The following is a 14,649-nucleotide window of genomic DNA, read 5'->3' as shown; positions in this document are numbered from 1 at the left end:
GAGATACCTCCTTAACAGGAAAAAAAACTTCGTAGCTCTAGTTAAAAGCTAAAGAGCAACAGAAGAAAACACAGAAAAACAGCATAACTCAATTTGCCCGCATTCTCACCAAAATCTGTTCACTGTTGAACTAAAAAACATTCCTACCTTGCGTGTCACGTGACGAGGGTCCGTATGCCCTCGGTATAGGCCCTATGCCGTAAGGAAAAAAAAGTTAATTAGGAAAATGAAAACAGCTGTTCGCAACGATCTAAGAGGCACACTGTATATTACTATAAATATCTAATTCGAATATACAGTGATTAACAGCAATATTAATACAATCATAATTGATAATTTGAGTGCGTAACGGATATCAAGCAAAATAGGAGAAAGATATAGTCCCAGTAACGAAGGCCTACTGTTAAATCTAGCCGATACGGCTGAAGGCTCCCACCACACTCCCTTGAACGCCAGAGAACTCGAAAGATCGTCTAGCGTTCTGCACAGATTAATATAGAGTCCATGTCACTTACCGTATCGTGTTGTTCCCTGGGATATGCTAGTCTTTCTTCTGTAAGTTGCAGATTCATGTAAAATTTATTTCATGCTATAATATGACTGTTATGGATGTGGAATACTGATAGCAAAAATTACAAAATTATTAAACCATGACATGTAAGTAAGAATCCAAGCCTCCTCACTCCCACTACTGTAAACTAACAAGAACTCCATCCTCCCTGTTTATCTAAGTGGGAAAAGTACAGATCTGGTTCTTCAGCTCTACTGAGCTGTGGGAAACTTGGTTTTGCTCACCAGCTGAAAGCAGGCTCTTCAACACTCTTAGCAGTGACCCCTTCACAAGGGCCGAGTACCATTCCTTTAAATGCCCCTACACTAAAAATAGTTCTGCTTCCTAAACATGAATGTTTAACAGTTCCAGGCATTCTGAAATCCTGCATACCACTTTTTTTTTTACTTCTTTTAAACTGGCAACATTTATTTAACCAGCAATTAAAAAAGGAGGCCCAGCCGCCCCAGTGATTCTTCCCAGAGGGTCTTAGATGTTTATGAAACACAATGAAAACAATAAAGTGGATAAAATCGTGCTATTCCATCAAGTCCTTGGCAAGACTTCCCAACCGAGAATAAATTGGCATGGTACATTACAGTCAACAGATTACACAATGGTTTGCAGGGTCACAAATAATAAGGGGTCACATGCTCCTTTAAAGTGCTACAGTATATGTTAAAAGTCAGTTGACTACAGGGGAAATTGAGAGGGTCAGTTCTGAGCTCCTTGGAGCAAGTCCTGGCAGCTACACCACAAAAATGCAGGCTAAGGAAGGTCAGGAGGTGCTTCTTCACAGCACTAGGAAATGCAGTGACTACAATGACCAAGCTGGCTATGGAAGTTTAACAACCTAAACCAAACCAGGCAGGATTCCCCCATTTCTGCATGCAAGAAGCAAACGTGGAAGGTTGACAATGTCTGTCCCCCAGTGGTGCCCAGCACTACCCACCCCACTACATACACCTATGGAGTTCCACTCACACTCCTCCATTCTCCAAGAGGAACCAGTCCCATCTCAAGAGCAGAATGGCAGATCCCACCAGTCTGCTCACTCTTAAGAGTACAGAGACTGCAAACGGCTTTAAAAGAAGCTTGATTATACTCTACGGTAATTTGCTAAAAGTAATCGTAATTACTCCAATGGGATGCTTTGCCTTTAAATAACTGATTTTAAAGTAAGAAGGAAACAAACGGCCAAAGGTATGAATCTTATCCTCATCCTTCAGAATGGCAGCAGATTTGCATTACACCACCTGTACAAACTGACCATGAAAATGAACATTGTATTTTGACATTTCTGAAGCATATATGATTTTCTCAAATCAGGTCTTAAACGTAAGATACTTCTACTCCATTATCCTTCCACTATATGGATTTTTCTCCTCTACTAAGCATACATTCATCACGAATAAACAAAACATCATTGTTTCTTGAAGGCAAGTCAGTCTCACTTCAGTTCATCCTGCTCCGACTCTGCATTACCAGCAATGAGACTGCAGCCAACACTTCCGTCCCTTGCCACAAGTTTTGATCATTCTAGGTGGCCCTTACTGGAATACTCTTTATCTAGCTGAAGTTAAAGGCTTGTTTAGACAGAATGAACTGAAAGAAAATCTATTACCCAAAGTCAGCACAACAGTAAAACAAGGGGGATAACAAACATTGCTATGGACCCATTCCACGCTATTACAGTATGCATCCGGCTTCATTTGGCTCACTGTTAAGGTTCGAAATACAGCTGAGCGATAAAAATGAAGTAAACATAAGAGGCTCTCTCATATGCAGCCACTACTCTTTGATTGCAGTGACCCCTCGCTCTTTGGTAAAGCAAATGTTTGGGAGCAAGCCAAGAGCAGTACATCTCATTTTCCCACCAAGTGAACTGCTGAAGCAGCTCCCTTAGCTCTTCAGCTGCATCTGCCTTGGGATCCTAAAGTCTTCCGATGGAGTCCAGGTGGCTCTGTGACTCTTTTCAGTGAGCACGCAAACATTACATCCAGCTGGACAGCCGACGCGAGCGGGCACTGGGGGAGAACTATCGGGCTCTACTCGACACACACCCGAGCCCCAAACCCATAGGGCCGGTTCACCGTCCCACTCAGCTCAATCCCACCGCGTTGTTCTCCCGGGCAGAGAAGCCGGCTCCGGGGCACAGCGCTGTCGAGCCGCGGCCGCCCCGGGAGCCCCCGCCGCGTATCCCGGCCCGCCCCGCAGCGGGAGGCGGGCGGCTGCCTGCACGCCGAGTCCCGGCGCCGGGCGGCGGCTTCTCCCCCCGCCCCGCTCCCCCTGCCCGCGGCTCCCGGTGTCCCGTCCGAGCCGGCGGCGCGGCTCCCGGCTCTTACCGAGGCGCGCAGGGGAGAGCTCCCGACGGCCGCGATCGCCGTCCCGCAGCACGGGCGGGTGTAGCTTTTTCTGAGGAGCCGAGAAGAGGGAAAGAAGGGGAGGGGGCAGGGAGGAAGGGAAGGAGGAGGGAAAGGATCGAGATCGAGGGAGAGAGAAGTATGCGAAGGCAGGAAGTGGGGACGGCCACGGCCAGTGCGGGAGATTAATGGGAAGCAGCCGGCCGGCCGCCAACAAAGAGACGGCAAAGAGACGGGGCCAGACCGGGTGGGAGGAGGAGGAGAGAGCGGGCAGCCCGCGGGACGGGCTCGCCCCGAGCAGCAGCGGCCGGTTCAGCCTTTATAACGCTGACAGCGCTCGGGGAAGGACGGACGGAGGAAGGAAGGAAAGAAGGAAGGAAGGAAAGCTCCCGCCGGGCCGCGCAGCACACGTGCTCCGTGGTTGGAAATCAGCGCCCAGCGGTGCGCAGCTGAGCGCTCAGCACGTGCTTACTCGCCCTGCCATGGCTGAGCTGGCAGCCGGCACTGCACCTAGCAGCCTTCCTGCATGAGGACACATAGCAACAAAAACCCTTTGTCCCGAAACTGAGCGACCCCTCGGCCCCACCGCAACGGGGAGCCGCGTTTGAACGTCCCGCTGCAGCAGTTCCCATAGGGCGGGGCGGGGCGGGGCGCCCCCTGGCGGCGTAAGGACGGGGCGATGTGCTGCGGCGCATGCGCACACTGTGACGGCGGGATGGACGGGGCGCGCACGGGGCGCACGGCGCAGTTAGCGCGCAACGTGCTGGAGCGGGCACGGCGCCGGGGGGAGCGGGAGGAAGAATCGGAACGGATCGGAGCCGCGTTCAGCTCCGTCATGAGTTGCATGGCCAGAGCCACGAGGGAGTGCCAGGTAACTGCGGGCGTGCGGGGCGCTCCGACTGACTGCAGGTGGCGGCAGCGCAGCGTGATTGTGATGCAGCTCCGGGTAACGCTTGTGTTGCGATGTTGTTAGAAGTACTACAGCCTGCTGCCAGCCCGCAGCTGCGGAGAGAACGAAGTGAAACACATCTGCAGGTACCACGGCCGGCAAGCGGGAGAAGAAGAGCTGGAGTCCTCCTTAGAGCCGGTAAGGGAGGGTAGGCAGGCATTGCAATGCACTGCCCAGGGAGGTGGGGGGGGCACCGACCATGGGAGTGTCCAAGAAACGCCTGGATGTTGTGTTGATGAATATGGTTTAGCCGGGAAGTATTGGGAATGGTTGGACTAGATGATCTTGTAGGTCTTTTCCAACCTGTGGTGTCTATGAAAGGTTATTCCTTCCATCAGCGTGGGACAGCTGCAGCACAGGCAGATTTGACAGCACTGCTGGATGCAACAATGGTTTCAGTCCTGCTGCAGAGGGGAAGCTTTAATGGACTCATAGCATCCCCCCTCCCCAATTTACCTCTGTGTGCTTATCATCAGAAAATGGTGTCTTTTTCTTTCCAGAAAAGTGCAGCCTCTGCAGCATCCAGTCAAGCCAGAACTTGCCAGCAACATGTAAGTTTACAGAATAATGTGTTTTCAAATGCGGAACATTTGAATACAGGTTACAGTCAGATGTGGAGATGTTGTGACAGCACAGCTCAATGAATGGTGTGTTCACCATCCCACAGTACACAGATGGGCTGTAGAACAGGCAGAGACTGACACAGTTAATTATAAACCAGACTGTGGCCATCCAGCACAGCCAAGAGTCTCCTTCATATATATATATACTGATATATATATATATATATACACACACTATATACATATAGACCATCAAAACATTGTGAATGATCTGTAGGCAGCTTTGATTTGCACCAGCAGCAGTACTCCAGCAGTCTTCTGCTCTCACCTCGCTTGTGCTCCTCTCCCATTCCCCATGCTGAACAAAGCATACAGCATCTGCTTGGTCAGTTATCCTTGGCCCTGATACAGTCCCCTCTGAGGGCTGCTATTTGTCCACAAGAAAACTTTGCAATTTTTTAAAGCCAAACACCTCACCAAATCAATTTCAGGAACCTCTAAGCCACAAAAGATGAGAACCATAGAAACTGTGCCATAGTATGAACTGATGAGATTAACTTGGCGTATGGATGACTTTCTTTGTTACGTGCAAAACACTTCAAGGTGACAGCTTTTAGTTTTGTAAATAGAGATTACAGCTTGTTCATTATTTCCATGGATTAAATCATTAAATACTTCAAACGTGACACTTGTGAATAGAAATACTTCACAGTTCTATCTCTATATTGCCCATATATTCTGGGTAAAATAAAAAATTCACAACATTTAGATAGCACTTTAAATGACTTTTTTTTTTTTAATTCAAATTCCAAGTTTATATTTTTTATGGGAAACTTAACATGTCTAAATAATAAAGAAAGCTGTTTATTCCCCCCCTTCTGTGTCCCTAAAGACCAAGAAAGCTTCCAAAGACATCTACATTGAAGTCTCTCCTGGCATTTATTCTATCACAGCAACCTCAGAGGACATGGTGAAACAAACCCACGTGGTGGATGTCAGTGCTGGACAAAGCATTGATTTAACTTTTGTGCTATGACGTTGATTGTTTGCTGGCAATCATGGGAATAAAATACTAGGATTTTTTTTAAAGCATATAATGAATTATGTTTAACTATTTCTTATTAGTATTTTAATACCATTCTCTTCTTCGGGAGTCTATTTTTATTGCCTGTATATATTTATTTGCTAACCTAATGCAATTGTATGCAACCCACTTTGTACACTGATTTCATAAATATTTGTACTTCGTGTCTCTTAATTCCAATCACACAACTGTGTAATCTGAGGATCTTAAACTTGAAATAATTAAAGATACAATCAGTGGAATAAATATATCATTTGGTCTTTGTGATGCTAATTTTTTTCAGGCAGAAAGTCCATGTCATGTTCTTACCCACAGAGAACGAGATCCCAGTGGTGTGAATGCAGACATACACCAGCTCTGGCACTAGAGCAGCTGACCATCCATCTCAAGTATATTTCCCTTATCTATATTTTTATAATTCAGATAAAGAAACAGTGCCTTTTTTAATGGTCAGCAGGTGGAGGGAGATGATCCTCCCACTCTACTCTGCCCTGGTGAGGCCACAGCTGGAGTGCTGTGTACCATTCTGGGCTCCCCAGTTCAAGAAAGACAGGGATCTCCTAGAGTCCAGTGGAGGGCCACAGAAATAACAAGGGGCCTGAAGTATTTCCTGTATGAGGAAAGGCTGAGAGACCTGGGGCTGTTCAGCCTGGAGGAGAGAAGTCAGAGGGAATCAGCAATATTTAAAAGCATCTGCAGTGTGGGAGTCAAGAGGATGAGGCCTGGCTTTTTTCAGTGGTGCCCAGCAACAGAACAAGAGACAATGAGCACAAACTGGAACACAGGAAGTTCCATCTGAACATGAGGAAAAACCGCTTTACTGTGAGGGTGACAGAGCAGTGGAACAGGCTGCCCACGTCTCCTTCTATGGAGATACTCAGAACCCACCTGGACACCTACCTGTGTGACCTGCTGTAGGGACCCTGCTGTAGCAGGGGAGGGTTGGACTCTGATCTCCAGGGGTCCATTCCAACCCCAATAATTCTATTTACTATGATGACATTTACTGTCTAGGAGCCCACCTCAGCAAGGTGCTTGAGTATATGTTAGATAGTCAGCACAGACACATAAACCATTGACAAGCTTCAAATCCTGTCTCTGCAGTCTCTAAACTAGGCTAAGAATTGCCTAGCTGCCTTTTTCAGTAGAAGGCAGTTAGTATTAGTGACATGCTCTATATAGTCTGTAATCCTTTTGTAGCTGATGGCATTAAGGTTTCAGTTAATGTCAAGGAGAATATAAAATTCAATGGCTTCAACACTGCACCACTGAGAATTGTGTTAAGCTATATGTTCCTCTTTTTATTTCTCTCTTTTGCTTTAATCTTGAAAAAAAATAATAACAATAAAAATTTGGGACTGTCAGGTTGTATAATTTCTCTATTTCTTCTGGCTTCCCTCAGAGGAATTGCTGTGCTGAATTCCTCTGGCTGGCAGCAGAGGACAGTGGATAAATTGGAGGTTTATTGGATCCTTGCTTCACATCTGCTCAGGCTTTCAGCACTAATACTAGTTTACCTGATCTCTCCAGAGCTGTAAAGAGTTCGTGTCCAAATAATTCCATATAACAGCAGCCTAACCCTAAAGAATGAAGATGCTGAAATGTTATCAGGTTGGAAATCACATCTCAGTCATTAAAATGGTACAGCTATCCATAAAGCTCTTCTATGAAGTGCCTTTATTTGCTTAACCAGCATAACATTGCTAATAGTACAAGCAGTTTACCTGAAATTTCAGTTCTTGAGCTTCATCAGCTGTACAGTTACTGAACTCTGATGGATCATGTCTCTCCCTGCTTCAGCAGGAGCTCTTTGCTGTATTTTTCCCTTTCTGTTCTCTGCTGATGTGGTCTGTACTGCCAAGTTTGTTCTCTCCTAAACAAGTTGCTTTATGTTTATTGTCAGACTCTGTTTTCTTTCTTGCACATCTATATCTTTGTTTTCCTGATGCTACAGAGCCTTCCTCCTGTAAGACAGAATACAAATCCACTGGCAGACCATGAATGCTTTGTGTTACTACATGTACCACTGCTACGATTCATGCTGCTGGTTCTGAGGTAGAATGAAGTACCTCTGGTTTCTTTCTAGTTTTACCAAAAGGCAAAGCATGCCAGCAATGCATAGATACGACACTTGGCTAACACAGAGCACGCCTGTCGAGTTGCAGATTGGCATAAGAAGTGTTATATAAGCTGTCTTTTCTTGGGTTTTATTAACGCTGAAGGTCAGAGATGAGCCTTTCCAGAGGCACTCATGCAGGTCCCTAATCCTACATGACTTCACTGGGTCAATGCCAGTGGACAAGTGGCTAATTTCTGAGTGTACAGTCTTTGCTGACTGCTCACACTGTTACTGGCAAAACCATTTACATTCCAACAAGGAGCTTCAGGCCCTTCTCACTTTTATTTTAGTTAATAATTTATTTTTTAATTAATGGAGAAGTTTCCTCCATATCATAAAATTGGTGGAAGGCCACAGCAGGCAGTTACCACAGAAATGCCAATTTCCAGACTATGCCAGACCAGACCATGTCAGTAAATACACTATTAATACAAATTACCTTACCCCTGATGACAGCTTGATATCCTGGTATTTCATGACTTCATTCCTTGTGAATTGCCCTCTGGGAGGCTGCTCAGTGGTTTCAGGTGGTGCAACATGGGACATGTCCACAACAGAGATGGCTTTGGATTTCAGCTTGCCTTTTGTACATATGCTGCTGCATCTGCCAGTTCCTTGGGGGACAACAATTGTATCTTAGCCTTAAGTATAGGGAAGCCAGAACTGAAACAGAAACATTCCCTTAAGGGAGAAAAATGTACCTTAAACATTTTAAAGAATTCTTTTGGGTGATTGATTCCACATAGACTATCTATGAAGGTTAATAAAGATGCTGGCATCATTAAGCGCATAGAAAATGATGAGGACGAAACTCATTGAGGGGTACCTGCCTCCACATGAGATTCATTGCTCTGGATGTTTTCCACTGGATGAGTTGCCAGAAGAGCTAGCATGCAAGACGAGGGGGCAGAAATGTCGGGGAGGAGGAAATAGTGCATTGGCAGCTGACAGGCAAATGCATGGTACTCATCAACTACAGGTTAAGTGAGAGCCCATAAGAAGTGGGGCACAGAACATGCTGGCTATATCCCTCTGGTTATTCCTTCCTTTTTAGGGTGTTTTAAAGATACCTGAATCACTGGCACGAGACTTGCAGTGGTTCCTTTTCCAGTATTTCCATTCAGGTCCTGCAGATTCCTCCAGCCTGGGCTTCTCAGGATGACTGAGGTCTGTGTTAACAGTACTGCCCTCTGCAGTACTCTGAGTGGGAAACACCTCTGGATCACCCTCTAAATCAGAAGGGGAACATGCTGCCACAGCTGCTAACTCCTCTTGTTTTGGACCTTCCAGTTCTAGAAGGGGTAGAGAGGATTTGGTGCTGGGCTCTGCCTCTTCAGCTTCTCTCTTACAGAACTGAGACTTAGGCAGAAGAGGCCACCGGACATCAGAATGGCCATGGCAGCAGCAGAAGCAGTGGACACAGGCTGATGAACAGTACATACCACTGCAATGACTGTGGAGAAGTGGCCAGAAGGGTGAGCAGAGCAAGCTGTGCTTAGCATGGCTATGTGCAACGCAAACAGGAACCCAGGCGCTTTTAGGACTGCAGGAAAAAATGCACGAGTTAACATCAGGAATTTCTCTGCGCTTTAACCTGCTGGAGAAAGGCATGTGGATCATCTCCACAATCCTCCCACACAGGCTAGGGGGGATCCACAGCGCTACACCTTGTGGCAGCTTCACTTTCTTGTCATTCCAGAACTGAACCGTAACTTCTTCATCTTCTGAGGCTGTTGAGAGAAAAAGCATGCAGCTGTGAGCAGCCGTTCTGCTTAGGGAGCACACACAGCTCAGGCTCCGCAGCTTGGGGCACGCTTTCTAGTCCTGCCAGCTGCAGCATCAGTGATCTCCCCTCGCTGTGACACCTGGCAGCATCTTTCTTCCCAGTCTTTCATCAGATGAACAAGTCAATGTCGGCTGAGTTTTGTCATTGCTGCCAAAGCCAGCAGTAACACTCTGGGGACACGCTACCCATATTTGAGCAGTCAGCAGAGCTTGTCAGACACAGGAAAATGATTGAGCTGCTGAAATGCCATGCTTGGGTGATAAGGTCACCCCCAGGATGCATCCTTCAGTATGAGCATGAGCACTCTAGCACAGACGGATGCTTCCTGAGAGCTGCCACATTTGGATCTCTCAGGAAAAGGCCATTGTCCTTCCCACAACAGACACAGCCCCGCCTGAGCATACAGGAAACTGCAGATCTGTGGATATGGAAAGTGACGTTTTAGTGGGTCACAGCTTCCTTAGGGTCAGACAGGCAAGGCTACATGCTGATATCCATCTAAGGTCATATCAGCTACATCAGCTCCAGGAGGCCTTAAGCTACAGTGAGTTCACTGACAGCTCTCTGGCAATAGCACAACAGAGTTCATCCCAAGAGTCTCACTTGTGTTCTCGAGAAAGGCAAGCAAGACAAGGGCAGCATCCTTCTTACCTCGTAAGGGGTCCCTCGTCTCAATGCCTGTGAGGACAGTTCCAGGGCCATACCTCACCAAATCTGGTTCCCAAGGTGCCAATACTTTGTCTCCTGGCAGCAAGGAATGCTTCATTCCATTGGCATACTCCAGGATGTCATCCTTTGCTGTTTTTTGCACACAGACCGAATGCCTTCCATTCAACTGAAGAGGTCTGGTAAACTCTACCAGGAACATCCCCCTTTCATTCTGTTACCAGGAAAAAAAAAACACAGTTATGCATCAAGTCATGTAACTGCCAGGTATAGTCCCACTGGATTTCACAAGGCATGATGTATGCACCAGGCACACCAAAGCTGTTCTTTAGGTACTCCCAAGTACTTCCTCATTACATACAACATGAACTCACTGCTGGGGAGCTGCTGGAAATTTTTATTTTCTTGTAAGCTAAGGCCTGTCAAGAGGCTTTCAGTCAACACTGAAACGAGACACTTCCTTGTTCTCGAGAAAGAATAGACTCTGTTTTCCCCCCTTAAGTTTGAAGTGCCAACAAACTGATGAATTAAAGCTTTCACTACCATTTCTGAAGACACTGTGCCATTGGTCTGCAGCTGACTCAAGCTGATGGTGTGTACATAACACACCACCAAACGCTTTTCCTAGGCTGGTGGCTATGTGTCTATACACAACACTGGCCAGCATGCTGTTCACAACAGCTCTGATGCCATCCAGGCTTGGCACGGCACCCAGCACCAGCAGAGATGCAGCCCCGCTGTGCACACAGAACTCAGGTGGTGCACAAGGACTGCTGCAAACTGCATCCACCACACTCAGCCTTTGCCAGCGGGCAGAGGAGTGTCCTGCAGCCACACTGACTTCACCCACCTCACCTGAGTTCAGTGGATGGCCCACCTGCAGGTGAACAGATCTGACTGGCAATGCACACCCCGTGACACCTACCCACATGACTACAGCACAGAGACTGTCGCTCACCTCCATCTCCTCTTTTACTGTACCACGGTAATAAAATCCATCATGCTCCCCTCTCACCAGAACAGGGACGTTTTTGGCTAAGGTCACTGATCTCTGCATTGTGCTCAGCCTCTGCCACGCTGGGCCAAGGGAGGGGAGGCAGCGCCCAATCCGTTGGCACCTTGAATAAAAGAAAATTAGTCAGAAGTAAGAGAAATCAGCTTCTGTAGGTCAGGCAAAAGTATATATACATTTATATCTTCTAAGATGTAAGAACACGGTTACTGCGCCTCATTTTATAGAACTCCCACTTTTTACCCAGTTCTCTTTGGTTTGGGATTAAGAGGAAGAAAGCTAGGAATATGCTGGAGACTTCAGCCAGAATCACTTGCACTAACACCTTTTCTGTCTACATGGCAAGCTAACACAACCCTGAAGAACAGGCAAGAGAAAAAGATGCTCCAGCACAAAGTGCAGCTTAGAGGCACTCAGGCACTGTAGCTGATGGTTTAAGCTCAAAACAGGGAAATCATTCCCTGTCACACAGCATTAGAACCGTTTCACAGAAGATCACTGCTCATAATGCTTTTATTTATCCAAGTAACATTACAGACTTCTTTTTTGATAGCAAGTTTACCCCAGGCTTTACTTTCCATAATCTCTGGAGTAGCAAATCATTTTAGTTAACGCGATCCAAAAACTGCCAGTATGAGGGTGAGGAAAGCACAAATGATATTCAAGTTGCTAATGTATTAACTTGACACATCCCAGCCTGTTTTGTCTATTAGATATCATGCACAATAGAACAAATCACAGATCCAACAAGAACTTAATTTTACCACAGGGGAGCAAGGGGCTTGGTGATCCAGGCAGGATGCATGGCAAAGGAACTCCTGCAGCAGGGGTGGACAGCAGAGTTAACACTGGAGCACGGGAACTTGTCCAGAGCTGGCATCATGCTGCAGTACCTGTGGTCCATGGGAAGGAATCCTTCTGCATGAGTCATTCTTGCAAAGGCAGCTACCTGCAAGACAAAAACACAAGCTGTCAGTAGTTGAAAAGAGACAACATACTGGTATTTTCCAAGCGAAGCAGATGTTTTCCGGGTTGCCCTCGAGGTCTCAGTAACTTGTATTAATTATTCTCATGAAAAGAAGAAAAAAAGACTGAATTCTAAGTATCCAGTCTGGTGTTTGGTCATGTGAACCCATATCACTGACCTTCCACTCTCTCAAATTTGTGGGTGGCAACCCTGCCCACCACAAATGATTTGGAAATGGATGATCTTTGAGGTCCCTTCTATCCCAAGCCATTCTGTCATTCTGGAAATCTCTATCTAGTAAAGGGACATAAACATCCAGGAAAACATTCCTGCTGTAGAAATTGTAAGTAAAGCAATGTTTTTAACTAGCTCCAGCTTTTGTTCCCCTCTGTAACATGCAGCTCTTCTCTTACACCTACACTCTCCTTTACAGCTTCCTTATACACAGAGCCAGCCCAATCCTCCCCATTCTACAAGCTAAAACAGAAACTGCAGCTGCAGCTCACATAGTTGAGCAGGCAGCTTCTGACTGTAGTGCTAGAACGCAGTTGCCTCTGATATATTAAGAGGAAATATTTTGATCTCCCGGCTGCCCTGTCATGTTTTGCAACAGTAGGATTATGGTTTGCCACAAGAAGAATGAGATGCTGAGATTCGATGAGAGCTAACTCCTCAGAGGCTGTCACGCTAAGATTCATGAGGTGATGCTCTCTCTGATCATCTGACAAATATATATATATATTGTTTAGAAATATTCAGCATGCTGAGGGTAAAATTTGTGATAGTCAGCAATATATGTAAACCAAGTGCCTAATTTACCTTTGTTTCATAAAAGATACTAACAGAGATCCTACCAGTTTCTACAAATTCTTACCATACGTAATTTCAAACAAACACAGAGTCAAGTAAATTAACTGCTGAAAAATGTGTCTTATACAGAGCAAATCAACACATTAAACTCATAGTTACTACACAAGCTCCCCTATTACAAACTGAACCAACCAAGCTGGAATCCATATTTTCTAAAGGAATGCAAATTCCATTACTAAGTTAAAGCCCGCTGTAAAGCTGCTCGAAGCTGTCCTGCCATGAGCCAGGTATTGCACAGGTGCACAAAGCAGGGCTCTGACAAAGGCAGCTATGGAGCACTATGAGATTTCCTGAATAGTTCCATACATTTGGACCCAGAAGCATTTCAAACTTACCAGCTACTGATAACTCTAAATCTTGACCGTATGTATTTAGTCTTGAGACAGAAACCTCGTCCTTTTGCCCTGCTGGATGCAGGAAGCATTTGTTGCCAGCACTTTCTAGTTGCTAAGGAGGTCAGCAGCATGGCTACCACTGGGAACTGACGTGCTGACCTGATCCGGCTGTAGAGACGAGCCTTTGCCTGCCATGTACCAGCCCAAATGCTGCTAAATGCAGCTCTGGTGATCCAGCTATTACACTGAGAACACAGGGGCAAAGAAAGGATTATAAAAGGGCAAAACATCCCCCAGCCCTTCACATAGTAACATAAGACAAAAGAAATATATCATCATTCAAAGCTGCAGTTCAGATTCACAATCATAAAGCACCACCACAAGTATACTGTTCAGAAACGAGGAGAGCCAAAGCTGGGACAAACTGAGATCAGATCCCTTTACAAACTTCTTTCCATAATAAGGGGGAGGAATTAGCAAATTATCTCATTTCACTGCAAAGTATGTATAAAAACAAAACCATTGAATCATAGGATAGCCGGGGTTGAAAAGGACCACAATGATCATCCAGTTTCAACCCCTCTGCTGTGTGCAGGGTCACCAACCACCAGACCAGGCTGCCCAGAGCCAAATCCCGCCCGGCCTCCAGGGATGCGGCATCCACAGCCTCCTTGGGCAACCTATTCCAAAATGTCAGAGAATCATGCAGAAATCTTCCTGCTAATCTCTACTGTGATCCCTGTTCTTCATTTCCTCCTTAACAAATGGTAATACCTCGATACAGGATATGTCTGTGCAGTGTGGGCAGGGAAATACTTAATTGCATTTAGTAGGCATTTTTCACTGCTATTAAAACATGAGAACAGAGGGGTGGATGACTGTAATTAAGGACAGCCAGCTCTTACGAAGTTTGGAATTGTTTTCTCTGCATTTTGCTGTAACCAGAGAGGAACTGCTCTCACGTTGCCAGACGAATTGCTATTAAATGCCAACCCCGACACACAGCAAACATTAAGGACATTTTGCTAATCACAAGATAAAACTCTTTTCACCACCTTCACATAAATATGTTTTACACTGATTAGCTGAAATCATCGATAACACAGAGAAACGGACTAAGGGGAAGAGGATCCCAGAATTCCCTTCACAGGATGCAATTCTTCCCAGGCCAGAATCTTTGTACTGTGCGACCAGTCCTAATTTTTAAGTGCACTGAGAGTCAAAAAAGCATTTCCATAGAATTTCAACAGAAATTAGGCTGAAACAACTGTTTTAAAAGAGATTAAAATTCTTACTCATAGGAATGAAGCTGCATTTGCTCTTCCTCACTTTGTAAGAGAAACACTGGCAATAAGAACAAAAAACTCCTATGAAAGGGCATATGA

At 45.8% G+C, this 14,649-nt stretch overlaps 3 protein-coding genes across 8 annotated transcripts in view; 1 reads left to right on the top strand and 2 right to left on the bottom strand.

Moving 5' to 3' along the window:
* The window catches only part of DENND2B (DENN domain containing 2B), a 140,831-nt gene extending 137,818 nt beyond the window's left edge, over positions 1-3,013 (bottom strand). Inside the window, exon 1 of one of the 3 annotated variants that reach the window (XM_032445153.1) lies at positions 2,896-3,013. The gene's annotated coding sequence lies outside the window, so the exon portion shown is untranslated. The remainder of the gene's footprint in view (positions 1-2,895) is intronic. The other 2 variants (XM_015864089.2, XM_032445156.1) reach the window with 2 other exon arrangements.
* A 463-nt stretch (positions 3,014-3,476) lies between these two features.
* On the top strand, positions 3,477-5,755 carry AKIP1 (A-kinase interacting protein 1). Its single transcript, XM_015864072.2, has 4 exons — positions 3,477-3,784; positions 3,887-4,000; positions 4,363-4,413; positions 5,318-5,755. The coding sequence occupies exons 1-4, from the start codon at positions 3,593-3,595 to the stop codon at positions 5,459-5,461; spliced, it is 501 nt and encodes a 166-aa protein (XP_015719558.1). The 5' UTR covers positions 3,477-3,592; the 3' UTR covers positions 5,462-5,755.
* C5H11orf16 (chromosome 5 C11orf16 homolog) lies at positions 5,615-14,589 on the bottom strand. Of its 4 annotated transcripts, XR_004307591.1 has the most exons (8): positions 13,265-14,589; positions 11,857-12,049; positions 11,039-11,198; positions 10,066-10,294; positions 8,699-9,358; positions 8,073-8,242; positions 7,234-7,473; positions 5,615-7,089 (listed from the first exon to the last, which is right to left on the bottom strand). XR_004307591.1 is itself a non-coding variant. In XM_032445158.1 (7 exons), the coding sequence occupies exons 2-7, from the start codon at positions 12,021-12,023 to the stop codon at positions 7,306-7,308; spliced, it is 1,554 nt and encodes a 517-aa protein (XP_032301049.1). In that variant the 5' UTR covers positions 12,024-12,049; positions 13,265-14,589; the 3' UTR covers positions 5,956-7,305. The 4 variants fall into 4 exon arrangements, 3 of the variants coding, with proteins under 3 accessions (XP_032301049.1, XP_015719552.1, XP_032301050.1); XM_032445158.1 differs by having other exon boundaries at positions 5,956-7,473; XM_015864066.2 differs by having other exon boundaries at positions 5,956-7,473; positions 11,857-12,041.
* Positions 14,590-14,649: the final 60 nt, after the last annotated feature.

The sequence above is a fragment of the Coturnix japonica genome, chromosome 5 (genome assembly GCF_001577835.2).
Source record: "Coturnix japonica isolate 7356 chromosome 5, Coturnix japonica 2.1, whole genome shotgun sequence".
NCBI lineage: Eukaryota > Metazoa > Chordata > Aves > Galliformes > Phasianidae > Coturnix > Coturnix japonica.
Note: the sequence above shows the minus strand (reverse complement) of the source record. Positions and strands in the feature narration are given on the sequence as shown.